The 17,582-nt window shown below is 29.7% G+C and overlaps 1 protein-coding gene and 1 pseudogene across 4 annotated transcripts in view; one reads left to right on the forward strand and one right to left on the reverse strand.

Annotated features, from left to right (window-relative positions):
* Positions 1-2,330, forward strand: part of LOC143235517 (neuronal-specific septin-3-like) — a 54,333-nt pseudogene extending 52,003 nt beyond the window's left edge. The window contains exons 11-12 of the transcript XR_013019234.1: positions 491-596; positions 1,441-2,330. The product of XR_013019234.1 is annotated as a neuronal-specific septin-3-like (transcript). The remainder of the gene's footprint in view (positions 1-490; positions 597-1,440) is intronic.
* Positions 2,331-3,001: 671 nt separating this feature from the next.
* The window catches only part of LOC143235516 (uncharacterized), a 38,252-nt gene continuing 23,671 nt past the window's right edge, over positions 3,002-17,582 (reverse strand). For 2 of the 3 annotated variants that reach the window (XM_076473741.1, XM_076473739.1), the window contains 5 exons: positions 15,534-15,768; positions 13,619-13,742; positions 12,885-13,067; positions 7,251-7,266; positions 3,002-5,995 (listed from right to left, as the gene is read on the reverse strand). In XM_076473741.1, coding sequence (XP_076329856.1) covers positions 5,460-5,995; positions 7,251-7,266; positions 12,885-13,067; positions 13,619-13,742; positions 15,534-15,768 — 1,094 coding nt within the window. In that variant the 3' untranslated portion in view covers positions 3,002-5,459. The remainder of the gene's footprint in view (positions 5,996-7,250; positions 7,267-12,884; positions 13,068-13,618; positions 13,743-15,533; positions 15,769-17,582) is intronic. The other variant, XM_076473740.1, reaches the window with a different exon arrangement.

Raw genomic sequence — 17,582 nt, forward strand, 5'->3', positions numbered from 1 at the left:
AATGTTTTTAGAATCATTCTTTTTGATCTTTAAACAATTTGACCATAATTCAAAATGCTTTTTGTATTATTTCCTTAGAATACCATGTATGTCTCACTAGAATAATGCCTTCTGAGGAAGTTAGTTTGATTTGAGCATTTATATTTTAAAATTGAACAATAACATTTTTGGAATTAATACTTCCTTTAAATCAGAGCAAGCTGCCTATTTAGAGCAAAATTAAAAATCAACTTTATGGTAATGTGTATAGCTGATTAAGTGTACTTTCTTATTGTTAATATTATAATGTATTGTTATTGCTGTTATTGATACTTCCATAATGAACTCAGTAATATCTCATGAGGTTTATAAGACTAGTTATTTACCAGGTCCCATGTGCTATGTTAACAATAATTTTACTAATTGTTATAGTGAATATTTTGTAGATATTGTAAACATTCTAACCAATATTATACTTGAAGTTAGTTTGAATTAAATATTTGTTTTCTAGAACTCACATGCAAGATCTTGTGGAAGTAACTCGATCTGTCCATTATGAAAACTTCCGACAGGACCGCCTGGCCTCACGTCAAGGACGTACTCAATTCAATGGGCAGGTGATAAATATGGACAGTATGAATGAGAGCAGTCTGTAGTATGACCAAGTTCACATTTAATGACCTTAAATTTACACACCCTGTTCAAAGGAACAATCTTTCTCAAGATTTCATGTTAACATAAAGAATCCAGTTGGCATGAAAGTAAATGAAATAAAATTAACAATATTCATCTGACAAAATCATGCCTCATACTAAGTTCACTTAAATTTGTGGCTCATCTCATATGAGTGTTTGTTACTTTCCTTATATTTAAAATCAAATTTGCCTTTGATTTTCTATTGCATTTCATGTTTTCGAATTTTCTCCATTTTAAGCAATTATGAAATAATCTGCAGCTTATTTTGTTTGAAAGACCCTTTAGAATCATTTAATCTAAATATTTACTTGTGAGTTTTCTGTTCTTATTTAAACGTTGTAAATGAGTCTTCAAGCATGTTATTTTAAAGATCTAATTCATTTGAAATATTCTCTATTATATTAATCAAGCTATAAAATATCTTAACTTAAAATTCTTGAACACAGCTGAATAAACTTGCTGGATTGAGAGTTATTTATTAGTTAAAAAACTAAAACTCTGTGAAGCAAACATAATATTCAGTTTGTGTTCCATTTTATGTAATACTAGTTCTTACCTAGTCTGATATAACAAATATGGTTAGATGTCTCTAGGGTTTAGTGTCTTCCAATAGATCAGTATTTACAGCTTCAGGCAATTGTCAGTTACGACAGATATAAAAAAAACAAAAAAATCACCATTATGATACAGAATCTCTGTGTAACAAATATTTCTCAAATTTCATACATGTTGGAAATGTAAAATGATACCTTCTGTTTGTACTAGGAAAAAATGCTGTTTTTCTCAACAAAGTCACTGCAGTTGTGTAATCTTTGAACTTAATAGCTCTATGACCACAGTGGATACCCAACGGCATCATATTCTTACAAAATACTATCCTGGTAGCATTTTGTATTAGGAAAAGCAGGTTGCTATTAATTATCTTATTATTTGCAAGGTTTTATCAATTATGTAAATGAATTTTTTTGTTTGTTTCAAGTCATTTCTAGTGTTTAAGTTGTAACGCTAATCCTGTTTAATTATTCTATATTGGCAATAATAATGCAGTATTATAAAATTTCAAATGCATTTAAGTGCAGGAGATACAAGATTAATTGCAACAAAAATTTACCAGAATTTAGATGAATGTAAATACTTTTCATATGTGAACTCAATTTCTGTATGTTTGAGAAATGTTTCTTTACATATAAACTTTGTATAAAATATTATGTACTAATATGACTGAAGCTTGTTGAGAAATGTATCAGTCATGTACTAATATGACTGAAGCTTGTTGAGAAACGTATCAGTCAACTATTTTTCCCTATAAAGGTAAAGCATAAATTTTCCATTCTGTATAAAATATAAAAATGGTTAACTAACTCAAACTCAGTAAGTTGAATATCGATTGTATTAAAAAAATAATAAATTGTATGATTTTTTTAATTAAACTGCTTTATTAGTATCAATTTTTTTTAAATAACTTTTTTGATATGGCTGTATTGTTTAAGTCTTCACTTAACTATTTCAAACATTGCACTCGAGCAAATAAAATAAACTTTGTTTACAATACATGAAGAAAGAAGATATTGGCAAAATTGTAACTTTAATAAAAAACTTTATTGTTTATTTAACAAGATGATTTTTAAATTAATAAAATGCTGTTTTTAAACTGCTGTGGTCACCAGGTTTTTGTTTTTCCAAAACACTTGTAGCTAGTAAAATTGAGGTACCATTGATTATAGGTTCTTTTTTAATATAATTTTGTTTGTAGTCAAAGCTAGTTTTGAGTAATTTAAAAGACCACTAGCAAACTGAGACAAATTTGTACTTGTTTTAATTATCAGTCAAAATTTTCTCTATTTATTACAATTTTACTAGAAACTTAGAGAATACTGCAAAAGAAAAATTTTTGCAGTATTCTCTAACTCACAAGTGCCATGCTAGTCAGTGTAATAAAATTAATGTATTTAAATGCAATGGTACAATTGTTTTTGAATCTGATTTCACGTATTTGTTTTTTTTAATTACCAAGATTCTTGTTACCCAATGGTTTTGAGCTTTTTTCTAGAAATAATAGATAATTCATGAAGGTAGTTTTGTGGCATATGTCCAAAGGAATTAATTTTTTCAACAAAAGTTAGAGTTTGAGAAACAAATCTCTAATTGCAAACTAAGTCAATAAATGGAATGAATGATCTGCCAAAGAAACATGAATGACAAATGAGACTTCATTGCTCCCATTTAACTCTGAAGATTTTCACCAGTTCAAAATATCTTCCTTTTCAAAAACTTTAGGGAAGTCTTTTATCTCTGTGGTGTAATTACTTTTTTTTTTATGTTTATAATTTTTCCATTGGGGGTTCTGTTAAATTTCTAAAGGAATTAGTGTTTTTTTAACTTTAGATTTTCAAGAAATCCTTTGAGAGGTTAACAATATTTCTGCATCATCCAACTAAATTAAATTTGAAGAACCATCCACTATTTAGAAATAAATTTTGGCTGACATATTAGAAAAAGTTCTATCTAGTAGAATAAAGAATGAATAACTTTGTAGGGTATTATATATGTTTTTCAATGGTTTTAAAAGTACTTAAGGTTTTACACATTTTGTATTTATCTTAAAGAACAAATTCCTACTGGTCTTAATTTTCTTGCATTAGATATTTTTATGTTCTAATAAATTGCCATACACATGTAAGTTAATCCATTGTGTTAATTTGTCTAACTGAAGTAATGTATTTTGTAACTACAAAAGAAAAAGTCTCTTGTCTGTACATACATCTGTAGTGTTTTACTGTTTCTTACTCTCATACTAAAATCAATGTATTTTTTAGTATTCAACTGATTCTTTAAACTGCACAAAACAAAGTTAAACGATTTTTGAACCATTATTTCTGCATGTATACTGCAGACATACAAAAATATATCTGTTCATATAAAAACACATGAAATAAAATTATGCCCAGCTTCACTCAAACTGTTAACTTATTATTGAAAAAGAAATAGGATTATATGACCCTCAAATTACGTCATTTATCACTCGCTACAAAACTCATGGTAATGAAATGTCAAAAAATGGAATTCCTCCTTTTCTTAAGAAAATACATAAACTCTAGTAGTAATCACTTGGAACTAGTTCAAGTATTATTTGCAATGTTTGTGACTTGTGATATTAGGGACCCTATAACAAAATTTCAAGCAGAGGTCCCATTTACACAATTTTAGGAAATTTTAATTTTAATTTAAAAAATTTAATTTATTTTTAGGAAATTTTAATGAAATATAATATTACAAGACCTAGTGATTCAAATTTTAAAGCATTTTTTTATGTAATGCAACATGAGAAACATGCCAATACTATTACAAAAAACAGAAAATCCAGATGCATATGTCCAAATGCTGCAGGAGATAATTACCCAATACAGGTGATTCAAGCCTCTTCTTAGACCACATAGCACAGTTGAGAATGTAAACAGTATTTTTCCCTGATAACACTAAGTAATTTATTACAGAATGTATTACTTGCACTTTGAATTATTTTGGTTAATTTAAGATTTGTGGTCATTACTGATCTTTCAAAAGTACTGGATTATTATAGTGGAAGTGTCCTTTTGTGTAAAAGATATTGAAAATTTTGTTACAGTGGTACAAAGAGCTTTTAACTAGTTAATGTTTCATACCATCACTGTCAAAATAAAACATTACAGTGGTTAGTATGGAGAAATTAAACATTGTTGTTAATATAATACTACTATATTTTTTTTATTAAAGTTCTAGATTTGACCCGATTATTAGAACACAACTTAAACTGCAGGATGCGAGATCAGAACCTGTTCAGACCGTGTTTGCTTTTTCAACCATAAGAGCATTATAATGTTATGACTGATACTGCTATTTGTTGGTAAAGAGTATCCAAAGAGTTTGTCATGGGTACTGCTTTTGCATAGTTGCCTTTTATACAGTTAGCAGTTCAAAATTAGGGATGGAGTTAGCTTTCATAGCTTTGCTATAAATAAAACTTCATTCTTCCTTCTTAATAATTCTTTAATGATTTTCAAACTTTATATGATAGTTATAATTATCAAAAGTTTTTTTTGTACAAGAAGTTAAATTTCTGTTTGATTTTAATTTTAAGCTACTTGAAGAATATATAAAATACTAAACTTTCATTTTGGTTAAGTATAAGTTTGTGAAATAAATGAAATACATTATGATTATTCATCTCTCTTAGTTGGTTACAAAATGTTTAGGTAACTGCAGTTACCTTGAGGCTCCATCGTTGCTGTAAACATGTTTTGAAATGTTTTAAATTGATATACTGAATTGTTTGGAGTAAAACATTTTGAATAGTGCAGAATGTATTGTTACAATACGTAATTGATAAAGTGAATAAATCTTTCATTGTTTTAAATGTTAAACAATGCATGAGCTTACCCAATAGCTTTTGAGATATCCATTATCCTGTATACCATTGTGCATGGTGTTTGAGCATTAGGCTTAAGGTACTGTAAGTAATGAATTACTGTTTGCATTTGAACTTAAGCTGAAGTAATGTTACATCAGAAAATAATTATTTTGGTACATATGTAAGTAAAAAGAAAGGTGTTACAGTTGAAAACTTAAATTTTAGGAGACATTTAAGAAATACAGCTTGTTAAAGATAAGCATCATTGTATAAGCAGTTTGTTGAGTTAATAAAGGATACTGCTAATTTTGGAGTTCAAAAAATAAAATGAATCTTGCATAAAATTACCAAAGATACCTCCCATGTTTAACATCTAAACTGGCTGGCTAGAAATATTCTAATAATGAGAGCACACTACACATGGTACTAATTTACTAAAACCACTAGATACCTTTCCAAACACTCCCTGGAATTTTGGATCATTCCTATTATCTTGTCCACCATCAGTGATATCTGCTGATGTGTCTACACACAACCAACCAGACACAAACATTTTAGTTCCTCCTAAGAGGAAACCTTCGTAACATAGAAACCAGCCACTTGGGCACGTGTCTCTTCCGTAGAAAGTCTGGACCTGTGATGAACCTTCGTCCTCACACATGACACACTTGAACTTCCCTTCCTGGCTAATCAATGGAACAATAATTGTAGCTCCATGTAGAGAAACAAGCCAGTCCTTACTGAGATATTTGTTTTGATGCATGACTGAAATGTTTTCTGGAGTGCAGAGGAAGTTTCCTCCACCCCCAAATGTTTCTGCAGATGGCCCTACTGCATATCCACTGTAAATGGTAGATATGTGGAATCCAGTGCAGTTGGTACTTCCCCAGTGGACATAAACAGCAGTATGTTTTATTAGATGATCTATGGCTGCTTGTGAGAAAGAAATATGCCTTCAAGAACATTAAGTACACTTGGATAATATAATATGAACATAGACTATGGCCAATGAATATACTTGAATATTACAGACTTTGAGTAATACAATATCTTGGTCAACAAGTATGCTTTTATGAGTTGAAAAGTTAGAATATTGGTACTGAAGCTAGTATACATTGTATTTGATACCAAACAGTATTGATGTGCTCTCACGTATATATTATCACTGAACAGTAGTAATTGTAATCATATTTTGTATGAAACCAATGTAAAAAAACTCAGACTCAAGATCAAATAAGAAAGCTGGAGAAATTATAAAAAATATTAACATTGGGTCTTTTCTATGTACAATTGGTGCTATACAAATAAACTGGTTCTAATTTTGAAAATTTATGCACATGCTGTTCTATACTAATTTTCATGTCACATATGTGGACATTTACATTGGGTTTAGTGAGGAAGTTGTTAACCTGATGTCACTATATTTTTGTTATTAATGTTAAAAAAAAAAAAGAGCAATGAGATGAAATAAGAACTAAAAAGGCTAAAGTAATTTTTGAATGGGTTTGGTCTTCATACTTCAAAAGTTATGTATTTCATGTGTCAAATATAAATCCCAATTGTGACAGTTTGTCAAAGTTAATTATTTAAAACATGAACTGAAATAGGAACACAAACAGGTGGTAAATAATCAGTATCTTCTGGCTTCAGACAGTGATATATTTAACAGCTTTAAATGTTATGGAGCCAAATTCGTGAAAAAAACTTTAGTAAACAAATTTTATTTATATACTTTTTTAAATTGAAGTTTAGAGATTTAAGTTTTCAGATACTAAAGCCACCTGTCTGATAAAATTCTCTTACTCTTTTGTAAAGTATGGAATTCTTGGACTACTATCTGCACTTTCAAATCTATTAAAATTCTAATTCAGCTTTTATACTGTGTTACTCTATCAACCAAGTTTGAATTTTAAAAGTGTTGCAAATTATTATATCATAGTTCACTACTGTTTTTGAACCATTTATGTTTGAATATCTAAAACAATACAACTTCAATAAAGATTTGTTTTAGAGGATTATTAACGTTTCTCTCATACAACAAGCCTTACTGTGCAAATAAATTTATAATCATGCTGTCAAAACCAAGTATCCAAATGTATATATTTAAAGATAGGTAATGATTGGTGATATTCGTGTAGAAATAACTTTACAATACAGTAATTCAAAATTTAAAAATAATTATACTTACTAACTGTGTCATTTTCCTGGTAGAAACCACAATTATTTGGAAGGAACAAAATAAAGGAATTAGAAATGTGTCTTCACAAAGAAAAACATTTATAATATATGAGTAGTACCTTAATCATTTTAAAATTATTAATATATGTATGTACAAATACTTCAACTGTCAAGGTGTTTTGTCTCTATTTTACACATTACTGAGACATTTATAGATGACATCTTAAATAAATATACTTGAAGAAAGTACACTTATATAAAGATTCTACTCTTGAGACACTAAAACAGGATCAGATAACACTAAGCCTTATATTTGTAACAGGAAGCAAAGCGCTGACACCATTCTAGGACACACTATTGTATAATTGCAAAAAATAGCACGACTGAAAAAAACTATATACATACACTCTCACAATGTAAAAACAAAGAATATGTATAAAATAAAACATGACAAGAAAATAAAGTATTTAGTTTAAAATAAGCTTCAACTAATGCTTCACTAAATAACCTTATACATGTAAACTACTAAATGGTATTACCAACTAGTTTATATCATCAAATCTAAATTCTGGGTATTAGGTTAGAAAGGGTGAGGGAAATATGAATGCTGAAGGCTTCTAAAACCTTTTTGTTTTTTTTTTACATTATCAAGAAAACGTCATGGATTATGAAATTTTATTTTCTGTACCACATCTTGGATATCATGTACATAAAAAATTTAAATTACTTATTATTGTTAAACTACATGAAAAGGAATTGCACAAAACCATAATGGAAAGTTCACATAAAAAGCATATTAAACATTAAGTTGCAGTTCAAACAACACTTTAAAACTTTTACTACTGACTACTAAGGATGTACACATATAAAAAACACTTGTTAGACTAACAAGGAAAAGAAAATACAATCAAGATGGACTGCTTGTAACTAATACTATTTTCTTGCCAGTCTACAATGAAAATGGCTTGGTGTTTTGTGTCCAAACTGTCTGTAGAATATTAAACATTGTACTGCAAAGGTCTTAGGGATATAGGAAAGTTGGTTTGTTTCTTCTACATTTTACATAAGGTAAAAAATATAATTCTGGTGTAAATGATGTTAACGTTACAACCTTCACATTAACTTTCTTACAAATAATGTACCTAACATTCTTTTTTAAAAGCTCAAGAACAAGGTCAAAAAGAAACTATATGCCAATAACAGATGACTGTAACATGTAGTTACTCAATGCTTTGTGCACTATACGATCAGTGTTTTTAGGGAGCCAACCCCTATATTGTGTATGAAACGAAGGAGTAAAAAAATAATACCCATATTAAACTTTATTACACAAATGCATAAAATAATCACCTTAAAAGACACAAAGATTTATAATAGTTTAAATATCTGTATTTTATTTGAAAAGGCCACTTTTCTACTAGTAAAATTTTAAACACTTAAATGAGGATCATATCTGAGTCTAGGCATAATTTGCCCATTGCTATATAGATAATTTTGTTACACAGAAACTATAAATACTTACTATATTCTCAAACAAATCTTCAGCTGCAACTTACATTTTATATTTTGAACTAATGTGATCAAATAATTAATAGCTACAGTGATTCATCATGAACAATATCAGCTAGCTATTAGCTATGTTTATTATCATAAAAATATATAAAGTTAACTACCATATCAAGTAATTCTTTGCCTATAGTTGGGCATCAAAAGCCAAAAACAAGATAAAAGATTAGAAATTCAAAAACCTGAAAACAGAGATGTAAAAAAGTAGGGAATCAAAGCTGAGCTACTGTAGACATTATTTACTTAAACTAAAAATCCATATTATGATTCAACCAAATATAATTCTAGGTAACATCATGGACCCTAACTAGAAATTTCTAGTTTGAGTAAATAATATATGCAGTATCTTCAGCATGGTTTCCTTAATTTTTTTCTTATCCCTATTAGCAAGTTTTTAAATCTTGTATAAAATAAAAAATATTTTTTCCTTTTGTTTTGTTTAAGGTTATAACAAACTAATGAAATTAGTCAGAGGGGTAGATTTCCTGCTTTTAATGCAGTCCTTCCTTTTGATTTTGTTTCAATTTATTTAGCTCTATTACTATTAATATTCTCTAAATATATATATGTATAGGTAGCTCTAAAATTGACAGATTTGCATGATATATACATATATCAATTTTATCAGAGTGATAACATGGTCCATTATTGGAATGTTTCAACTAATAACATATTGTCAGTAGTGGAACAAATTGCAAATTTCTGTGTCTAGTACCTTACTGAAACATATTTAATACTGACTTTATGTACACAACTTTCATTTTACCATAAATTTTATTAAAAGCTACTGTAGTCTCTGAGTATACTCATTTAAACCCATATTGTTGGAAAAATATCAAATGACTTAAGCTGTGGGATAAGCTGATCTAGTACAGTCATCGAATTTTACATATGACAAATTGATGAAAAATCACCAAGAGAAAGAAGTAACCCCAAAAAAATGCATTAAAGATTATAACAAAACCTAAAACTACTGAAAAATAGGTTAAGAACACTATATTAAAACAATTTTGGAGCTCCACCATGTTATTACAGTACATATTTGGTATTTTTCTGTCTGACAACTGTGCATCTTGACAATAGCCCTACAGTGTAATTTTCATTGCAAATATCTCCATCTTCAGGCTATCCTGTATGAAGCCCACCCCTCCTCCATCCATGCTTTCCATAAAACAACTGGTATACAAGAACAACTGTTTCTCAATGTATTTTTTTTTTAATATAATTCTCACAGAAATGCAAAGACACTGTGTGTCCAGTGACTTAACTGGTTGTCTTTATAAGGAATATCATCAATACCTATTTCAATCTCTAGTTGCTTGAAGTATGTTTACAGTTGAATGGATATTTTGTGGAAGCACCCTGTATGTATGTGACTTTTCAAGGCAAACATTCTTATTCAATATGTTGTGTAATGTTGCCTGGGGCATATGTAGATGATTTTTGTATTAGTAAATTTTCAGCTGTCATGAGATACAGCACTTTTCTTACCAAGGTTGGGATGCGACTTATTGCATGCCTCTGTTCTAGAGGATCTGGAGGGAACAGGTGTCAAGCACTGATACACATTCCTTTATTTTCCAGTATCATTAAATACAAGGATATTCACATCTTGAAATTCTAAATCATTGAGCTAAACACATCTTTAAAATATGGCTGCATGAGTATTTTGCACCAAAAGAGCTGTTATATACCCTTCCCCAAATCAACCAATTTTCAATGGCATCAGGGGCATAGGATCATGGGGGGATGGGGAGTATACAACCCCTCCTTCATTTTAGGTGGGGGTATGGTGCATACAATCATCCCCCCCTACAGTTTGGTCTGTTGAATTGTTTTATTGCATCACATGCCTACAAATTGTGTGTTTGTTCTTGTGATTCTCGTGTTCTTACCAATCGAATTACATAATTAGACCTAGATGTAGGCTTTTTCAGTAGCCAAAATGTACATCTTTAATATAGGCGTGCTTCTAAGTTTTTCGATCTAAGCGATAGTTCGTAAGTATCAGTCAGTAGGCCCAAGTAAAAATGCAAGTATCGTGGCAACAACATTACTCTGTGACTGCATGTTTACAGCTTTCAGGTTCACGTAATTAGAGATTACCAATTTGCAAATTGAACAGTCCACATAAGTGGTTGCAAAAATCATCCCCCCATCAGGTGTAAAATATCTATGCCCCTGAATGGCATTATACTTTCTACAAAACACCAAGGTCAAAATGTAGTTCTGACACATTCTATTTCACTTCAGCTTTATATTGGCTGTTGTTTGTTTCATAAAGTTTTGAGTTGTATATTAAGAATAATTTCAATATAGCTTACTCAACCCTTCGAATAAGTACAACTATTTTTATACAAAGACCACTCTGTAACTACACTATAACAACCTTGCCAAAGAAACACTTTGCAAAATTGTATAGATGTCCACAAATCAAACAGGATTGGGAACATTTGAAAACAATGTCAGGCTTGGGGCTTTAATCAGGATCCTACATTAAGTTAGCATTAACAATAATAAAAGAATGTAAACTCAGAATATAGTGGCAAAATATTTGACATTATATTTTGTAAAATGCCAAGGTGCAGGTCATGACTGAATAGGCTGCAATCGGATTTGGTCTGTTTTTAATCACAAAGCTATACATTAGGCTATCTGTGCTCTGTCCACTGAGGGGAACCGAATCCTGGATTTTAGCGTTTAAGTCCCTAAACTTACCAGGGGGACTAATAAATCAAGCAAAAAAATATATATCTTAGCCCAAAACAAACAAACAAAAAATTAGAAACATGCAGAAAAAAGCAATCCTTATAGCAATTGACTTTATAATATTATGGTTAAATATAAATAGCAAATGTCTTACAAAGTTAAACTACCTACATAAATATAAATAAAAGGGCAAAACTTGCTGTTTTGAACCATAATATTCAAAACTAAATGCTGTGCAAAAATACATTTCAGAAGCAATTCAATAAATTCAATTTACATAATTACATTTAGAAGTGGTACTTACTTTGATCAAAACTAAAAATTAGTTCAACAATGAGCATAACTAATTAAATATACTGTTCATTTATATTTATTGAATTTCATGTAAAGTTACTCAACATCTATCTGCCCCAGTCATCACTAATTTTGAAGTGGTAAACTAAAAAACAATCAACTAGTCAACACCACTCACATCCAACTATTGAGCTGTTCTCTAACAACAAATAAGGAGCTTGACAGTTACATTATAACACCTCAATGGCATTAAGAACAAGCATGTTCAGCAATGGGTTTCAAATACACCAATTGTGATTTGAAAGCCTTAACCACCAGATTGTTCCAAGTCCTCTCACCTTGTTGCTTATAGGGATTGAACTGCATTATTCTATCAGTTGGGTGTCCTTACTGTTAATGATATTTTTGGATGTAAACCTAACAGCATCTTACAAGTTTTGACCAGCTTAGGATATTATGTTAGTCCTAAATCCACATGCTAAGTTAAGAGTGCAGAATCATCTCTAAAACAAAAACACATATAAAAAAATAATGAGCAATATATGTATTATACATTCTACCTAAATACAAGTAACATTAAAGAAACTAGAGTGTACACATACCTTACTTACAAAACACTTAAACATTACTTTACTGGCATCCAACCTTTTCTTGGCTCAAAAACACTCGTGATCCAGTAAACAGCTTTGGCATGGTAAATACATACAGGTCATGACCAATATACATATTATGACAACCTAATTTTGGGTTTATAAGCACTACACTAGTTGTTAGCTTCAAGTATTATATACTGATGGCCTAAAATTAGAACTGTAATAATTATTACTAGAATTGGTTATTAAAGAATAATGAGTTTTCCATGCATTTTATAATTTCTGTGCTTAAAAATTAGAATTTTTAATTGTAATTGTAATTAGTATTACAATGTGAAAATTCCAGGCAATATAACATGTGTGGGAAAACATTAAGTTAATAGCCATGCTGTACAATATACCCTGGGTAGATATTTTTTAAAAATGTTTAGCCTTAAACAGTAAAGCAAGATCAATGTCAACAACAAATAAAACAAACTTACTGTTTTACTACGTAGTTTTTGGAATTTTCTATAGTAAGCATTCGGAACGAGAGCATCGATGTGTTGAGAGTATGCTCTGAAGGCTTCATCAATCTGAGTAGCATCATGTGATAAGTCTAAATTTCCAATTACTTTGTAGAAATACCCAAGAGTGGTTTCTAAATTTGCATTAAATGCCCCGATCTGTGGTATAAAGTGTGGTAAAATCACACTTCTAAGAGACAAATATTTCAACTAGTTCATTCTATAACACCAATTTTACAATAATTTTTCCACATATATCAAACTACAGCATTGTATTACAGTAAATGAATTTTACAGTAGTTAATTGAATACTGTGACACGATATGTTTATCTTTATGAAACGATAAGAAGATTATTTATGTATAACACTTAAATTTACTAATCATCGTGTGAAGATCAAATGAAAAAATGATCTCTAGAGTGCTGTTTATAGTAAATATTCAGGGCCCAGGAGAATGTTTCTTGGCTGCATAAGTTCTTAAAAAGTGTTAGTACCAACATAAGAAGCAATACATTGAAAAGCATAATATGTTAATAAATTTGTTTAAAAAATCTGATATACATCTTAGAATCTGCAATAAAATATATGAAATGAAATACTTTAATACTAGATAGTGAAACTTAGCATAAACCATTACGAGTTTTAAGAAACTTATCAACAAATTTGGAATTTAAGTAGAGTAATGGCCTGTTATTTTCAGGTTTCTAACCTCTTCTTCTTGCTCATCAGTTAAAGATGTGTTAGTATTTCCCAACCACTGAACAATGGCTTTTCTTGTAGCCAAGAGATCATCAAGCTTTCCTTCTAAATCATCTAGTTTTGTGTCTAGAAGTCTAGAAGGTTTATAAATTATATTGTATCATTAGTTATTTAAAAATATATATAAAATGTTAACTCTTAGAATTTCAGGTATTGTATAGAGTAAGTCCATTCATATACTTTTATATTTATTTTAGTTATGATAATAATACTCTGAACTAAAATCATATTTAAGATGATTCTTTTAATGCACTTAATTATTAGAAAACCATTTTAAACATAATTTTAGTTATGATAATAATACTCTGAACTAAAATTATATTTAAGATGATTCTTTTAATGCACTTAATTATTAGAAAACCATTTTAAACAGTCAATTTTGTGTGTGTATGTGTGTCAATTGCTGAAAAATTAACATAACAGAGATATAATTCCATAGAATAATTTCAACCTAAGAGCTGTACTTACACTACATCTTAAATGAAAAGTGAACTTAAAACTACAAAGCAAAATATCCTAAAGCTGCAACATAATACCATTGGCTAAAAACTATAACCAATGCTTTCAAAGTTCTTGGGCAAATCAATGCAGCCAAAGGAACATAACTTTGAACTTTTATCATAAATTTCTTTGTGTTTTTTACTCAAGAACAAGTACTATATAAAAGTAAACTGGGACATTTAAAATGTAACAACTTTATAGGCACATATCAAAATTCTTTGAAACTGTCTTTTGAATTCTAAACATTTGTGATTAATAGAGATAAACAACTCTTCTGAAGGCTTTTCTTTACATACAAATTTTCATTTGTGTGTTAATAAAATTTTTTTCAATTTTATTAATCGAATGACATTTTTTTACAGGTACAAAAAAGGAACATTTAATCAAAAATTGATGAATGACCATTAAAATTTAATGTGAAATATATAATGTGACAAACTATAATTTTGAGTAAGTGAAATTGGTCACATAAGCTTTTATTAATAGCCTTATACAAACTTAAACCATATAAAATGCACCTTTTATATTCCTTTCTTTGTTGTTAAGCACACAACTACTTTTAGTACCAAGATCCGATTTCTAGCCATGTGTAAACAGCTCATAAAATGGTTATGAATTTCGATTTTTTGCTTCTTTTTTTTTTCCCAAGTACAAAGTTTTAATTCACAGCTCCGTCATTTCTTGATCCATATGAGATATAATTACAGGTATGAGCTTCTGAGCTCAAACCATTTCAATTTCTGTATTCAACCACATAAAAGGTCTCATAGGTTAATTTATTCTAATTCTGCCTTCAATTTGAGGGTAGATTGGTAGAGATCCTGATGAGTAATGAAATTGAATTGGGTATGCACAGGCCCCATGCTTGGTATTGCTGGCGCACAAAAACATCGCTAATAAAATGGGAAACAAGGATCTCATAGATTAATTTATTCTAATTCAGCCTAAAAGAATTTCATGTGTCACAAGTATTGAGGATTCCCTTTTGTTCAATGTTATAAACATTCATTCAGTTTTACTTCACCAGGGCAATGTCTTGTATATTATGCAAATTTCAGATGTTTGAAGAAAATTAACAAATAACCTCTTTTAAAACTCCACTATTTCAAATAAAAAAATTTGTAAGGTTAAGCACAAAAATACTTTTTTCTTCATTTTATAATATTATCCTTAAAAGTATTGGAAATTTGAACTTAAACAAAAACATGTATCTTTAAAGAATTTCAAAATTTAAATTATCTTTGAACCTTTACATAAGCTAACAAAACCTTATAGAGTTGTTGAAACAAACTGTTTCATTTTGGATAAAAAAAAAATCCTTTCTGAACATAAAACCTTAGAAACATTTTATATGCATTGCTAACCTGTTTTTAAGATAAACTTGTTGAGTACTGTCCAACTCACTAATTGGCACCAGTTCTACACGGATGGGAACACCCAAATTGTTTTCATTCTTTCTAAACTCATCAACAAACTCTTGGGTCAAATTCAGAAAATCTTTTATGTTTCCAGGAACAGACTTCAGTGGCACTGAACTATACCATTTAATATCCATAGTCTCTATGCTTTCTGATAGTTCCTTTAGATACTCTCCCTCCACTGGTTGGATACATCACAAAAAAGTAGTAAACCAGACAATACTTTAAACTGTATATAAACATTATTAACTCCTCTTTGCAAAAAAACACTACAAAACCTTATAATAAGTTCATCAATTACACACAGCATTAGTTTAATCTGGTAGTTAATACTAGTAATTTAACTAAAAAATATCCAAAGTTCCCACTTTGTCAACTTTCCTTCTTCAAGATTACACAATTGCTTTATAGTATCTTATCATAGATGAGTTTTAAGTTGTTTCACTGTGAAACCTACAATTAAATAACATCTGACTACTAGTATAGCTGTAGTGTAATCTATTTAATGACTACTTACTAACTCTATATTTAAAATTCTGATTTACTAGTGTAAGCTAGTATTATCATTCAAAAAAGTCCCAACTTCAGCAAGGCTTAGGCCATCTAAAAATGCTACAGCAGTAACATCTATAGGCAATACTCTCAGTATATATTTACAAATAAAACTATGGAAATGTTTGCATTAAGAAACAAATATATATTTAACTTGGAAAAATGAATATTTTGTTAAAAACACCACCACCCTGTTAATGTTTATTCTCAGTACTATCTCTCAAGATAAAGAATTTTGAATTACCAGATGTCTACCAGTATATCTTTCCAAGTTACAACATCATTAAAGTTTAATGCACAACAACTTGAATAGCTAATATGTTTAAAACAGAAGCTTCCAGGTTTTCCCACAACTTAAGGTAACTATGTTATTTAAATTTGTAAAAACTTAAACTTATGTTATTATTTTTTAATCAAATCTTTTCATATGAAAAACCTTTCAGTTAAAATACTCTTCCAAGTTTGCCTGAAAGTGTCATGTGAGAAGAATATAATATTGCTCTCACGGTTGCTGGTATTCATCAAGAAATTTCTATCAGTAACAACTTTCTGAACCATTGTTATAGAGAATAATATGCAAGAATCTTATATGGAACGCTACCTGACAGAAGTTTATGTTACAGATGTCATCAATGTTAAGTCTTTCTAATTATCTTACACCATGAACAAATGTGGGTCTATTAACTTATGAGTTATAATAACAATAAATCAGGGCACACCAAGAACATTTCTTGTTATAAAATTTACAATTTGAATTCCTGAAATAAAAACACAGTAAACAATATACTTTCCCAAAATCATATATAACTGGTTGGTAGAACAACTTTACTGAAGCAGTCTGGGCAGTATCTGACATGTGACAAATTGAAGTATATCGTCAGACTGGTTGAAGTACACATCTTATTAAATGTCAGCAAAATATCATAAGATTTATTATAATTCTGTTGGTGACATGTTTTTAAAGACAAAGAGTAATGTTGCATAAGTTTTTCCAATGGATTTATAGTGTTGCAGCCTTGCAGATTCCAGCTATATGAGAAGTTAAATACCTAGAGAATGAAGAAAAACTTCAATGCGAGTTCTGCATATTATCAAGCTATACTGAGAGAAAATACTATCTTTGTATGCACAAGTTGGCACAAGACAAAACATCCAAGCAAATAGGTCAATTACCCTGGAAGATGCACATGCAAGTGTGAACTGATTATACACCACACATGCATATGTGTGGGACTTTATGTCTTAGGGTTGTTCAAACAGGCCTTCACAAGTCATTGACTACCCAAAGTAGATGGGCTGTGGAAAACATCTAAATAGAAGCAAAACAAGTTTTTACATCAGTGTATTGAGCAATAGCCTCCTGCAGAAATAAATGTGTTGTAGAGCAATAGTCCATAACCAGGGCCATCATACGGAACATCACTGGTGGTGGAAGATGGAGTT

The sequence above is a fragment of the Tachypleus tridentatus genome, chromosome 12 (genome assembly GCF_004210375.1).
Source record: "Tachypleus tridentatus isolate NWPU-2018 chromosome 12, ASM421037v1, whole genome shotgun sequence".
NCBI lineage: Eukaryota > Metazoa > Arthropoda > Merostomata > Xiphosura > Limulidae > Tachypleus > Tachypleus tridentatus.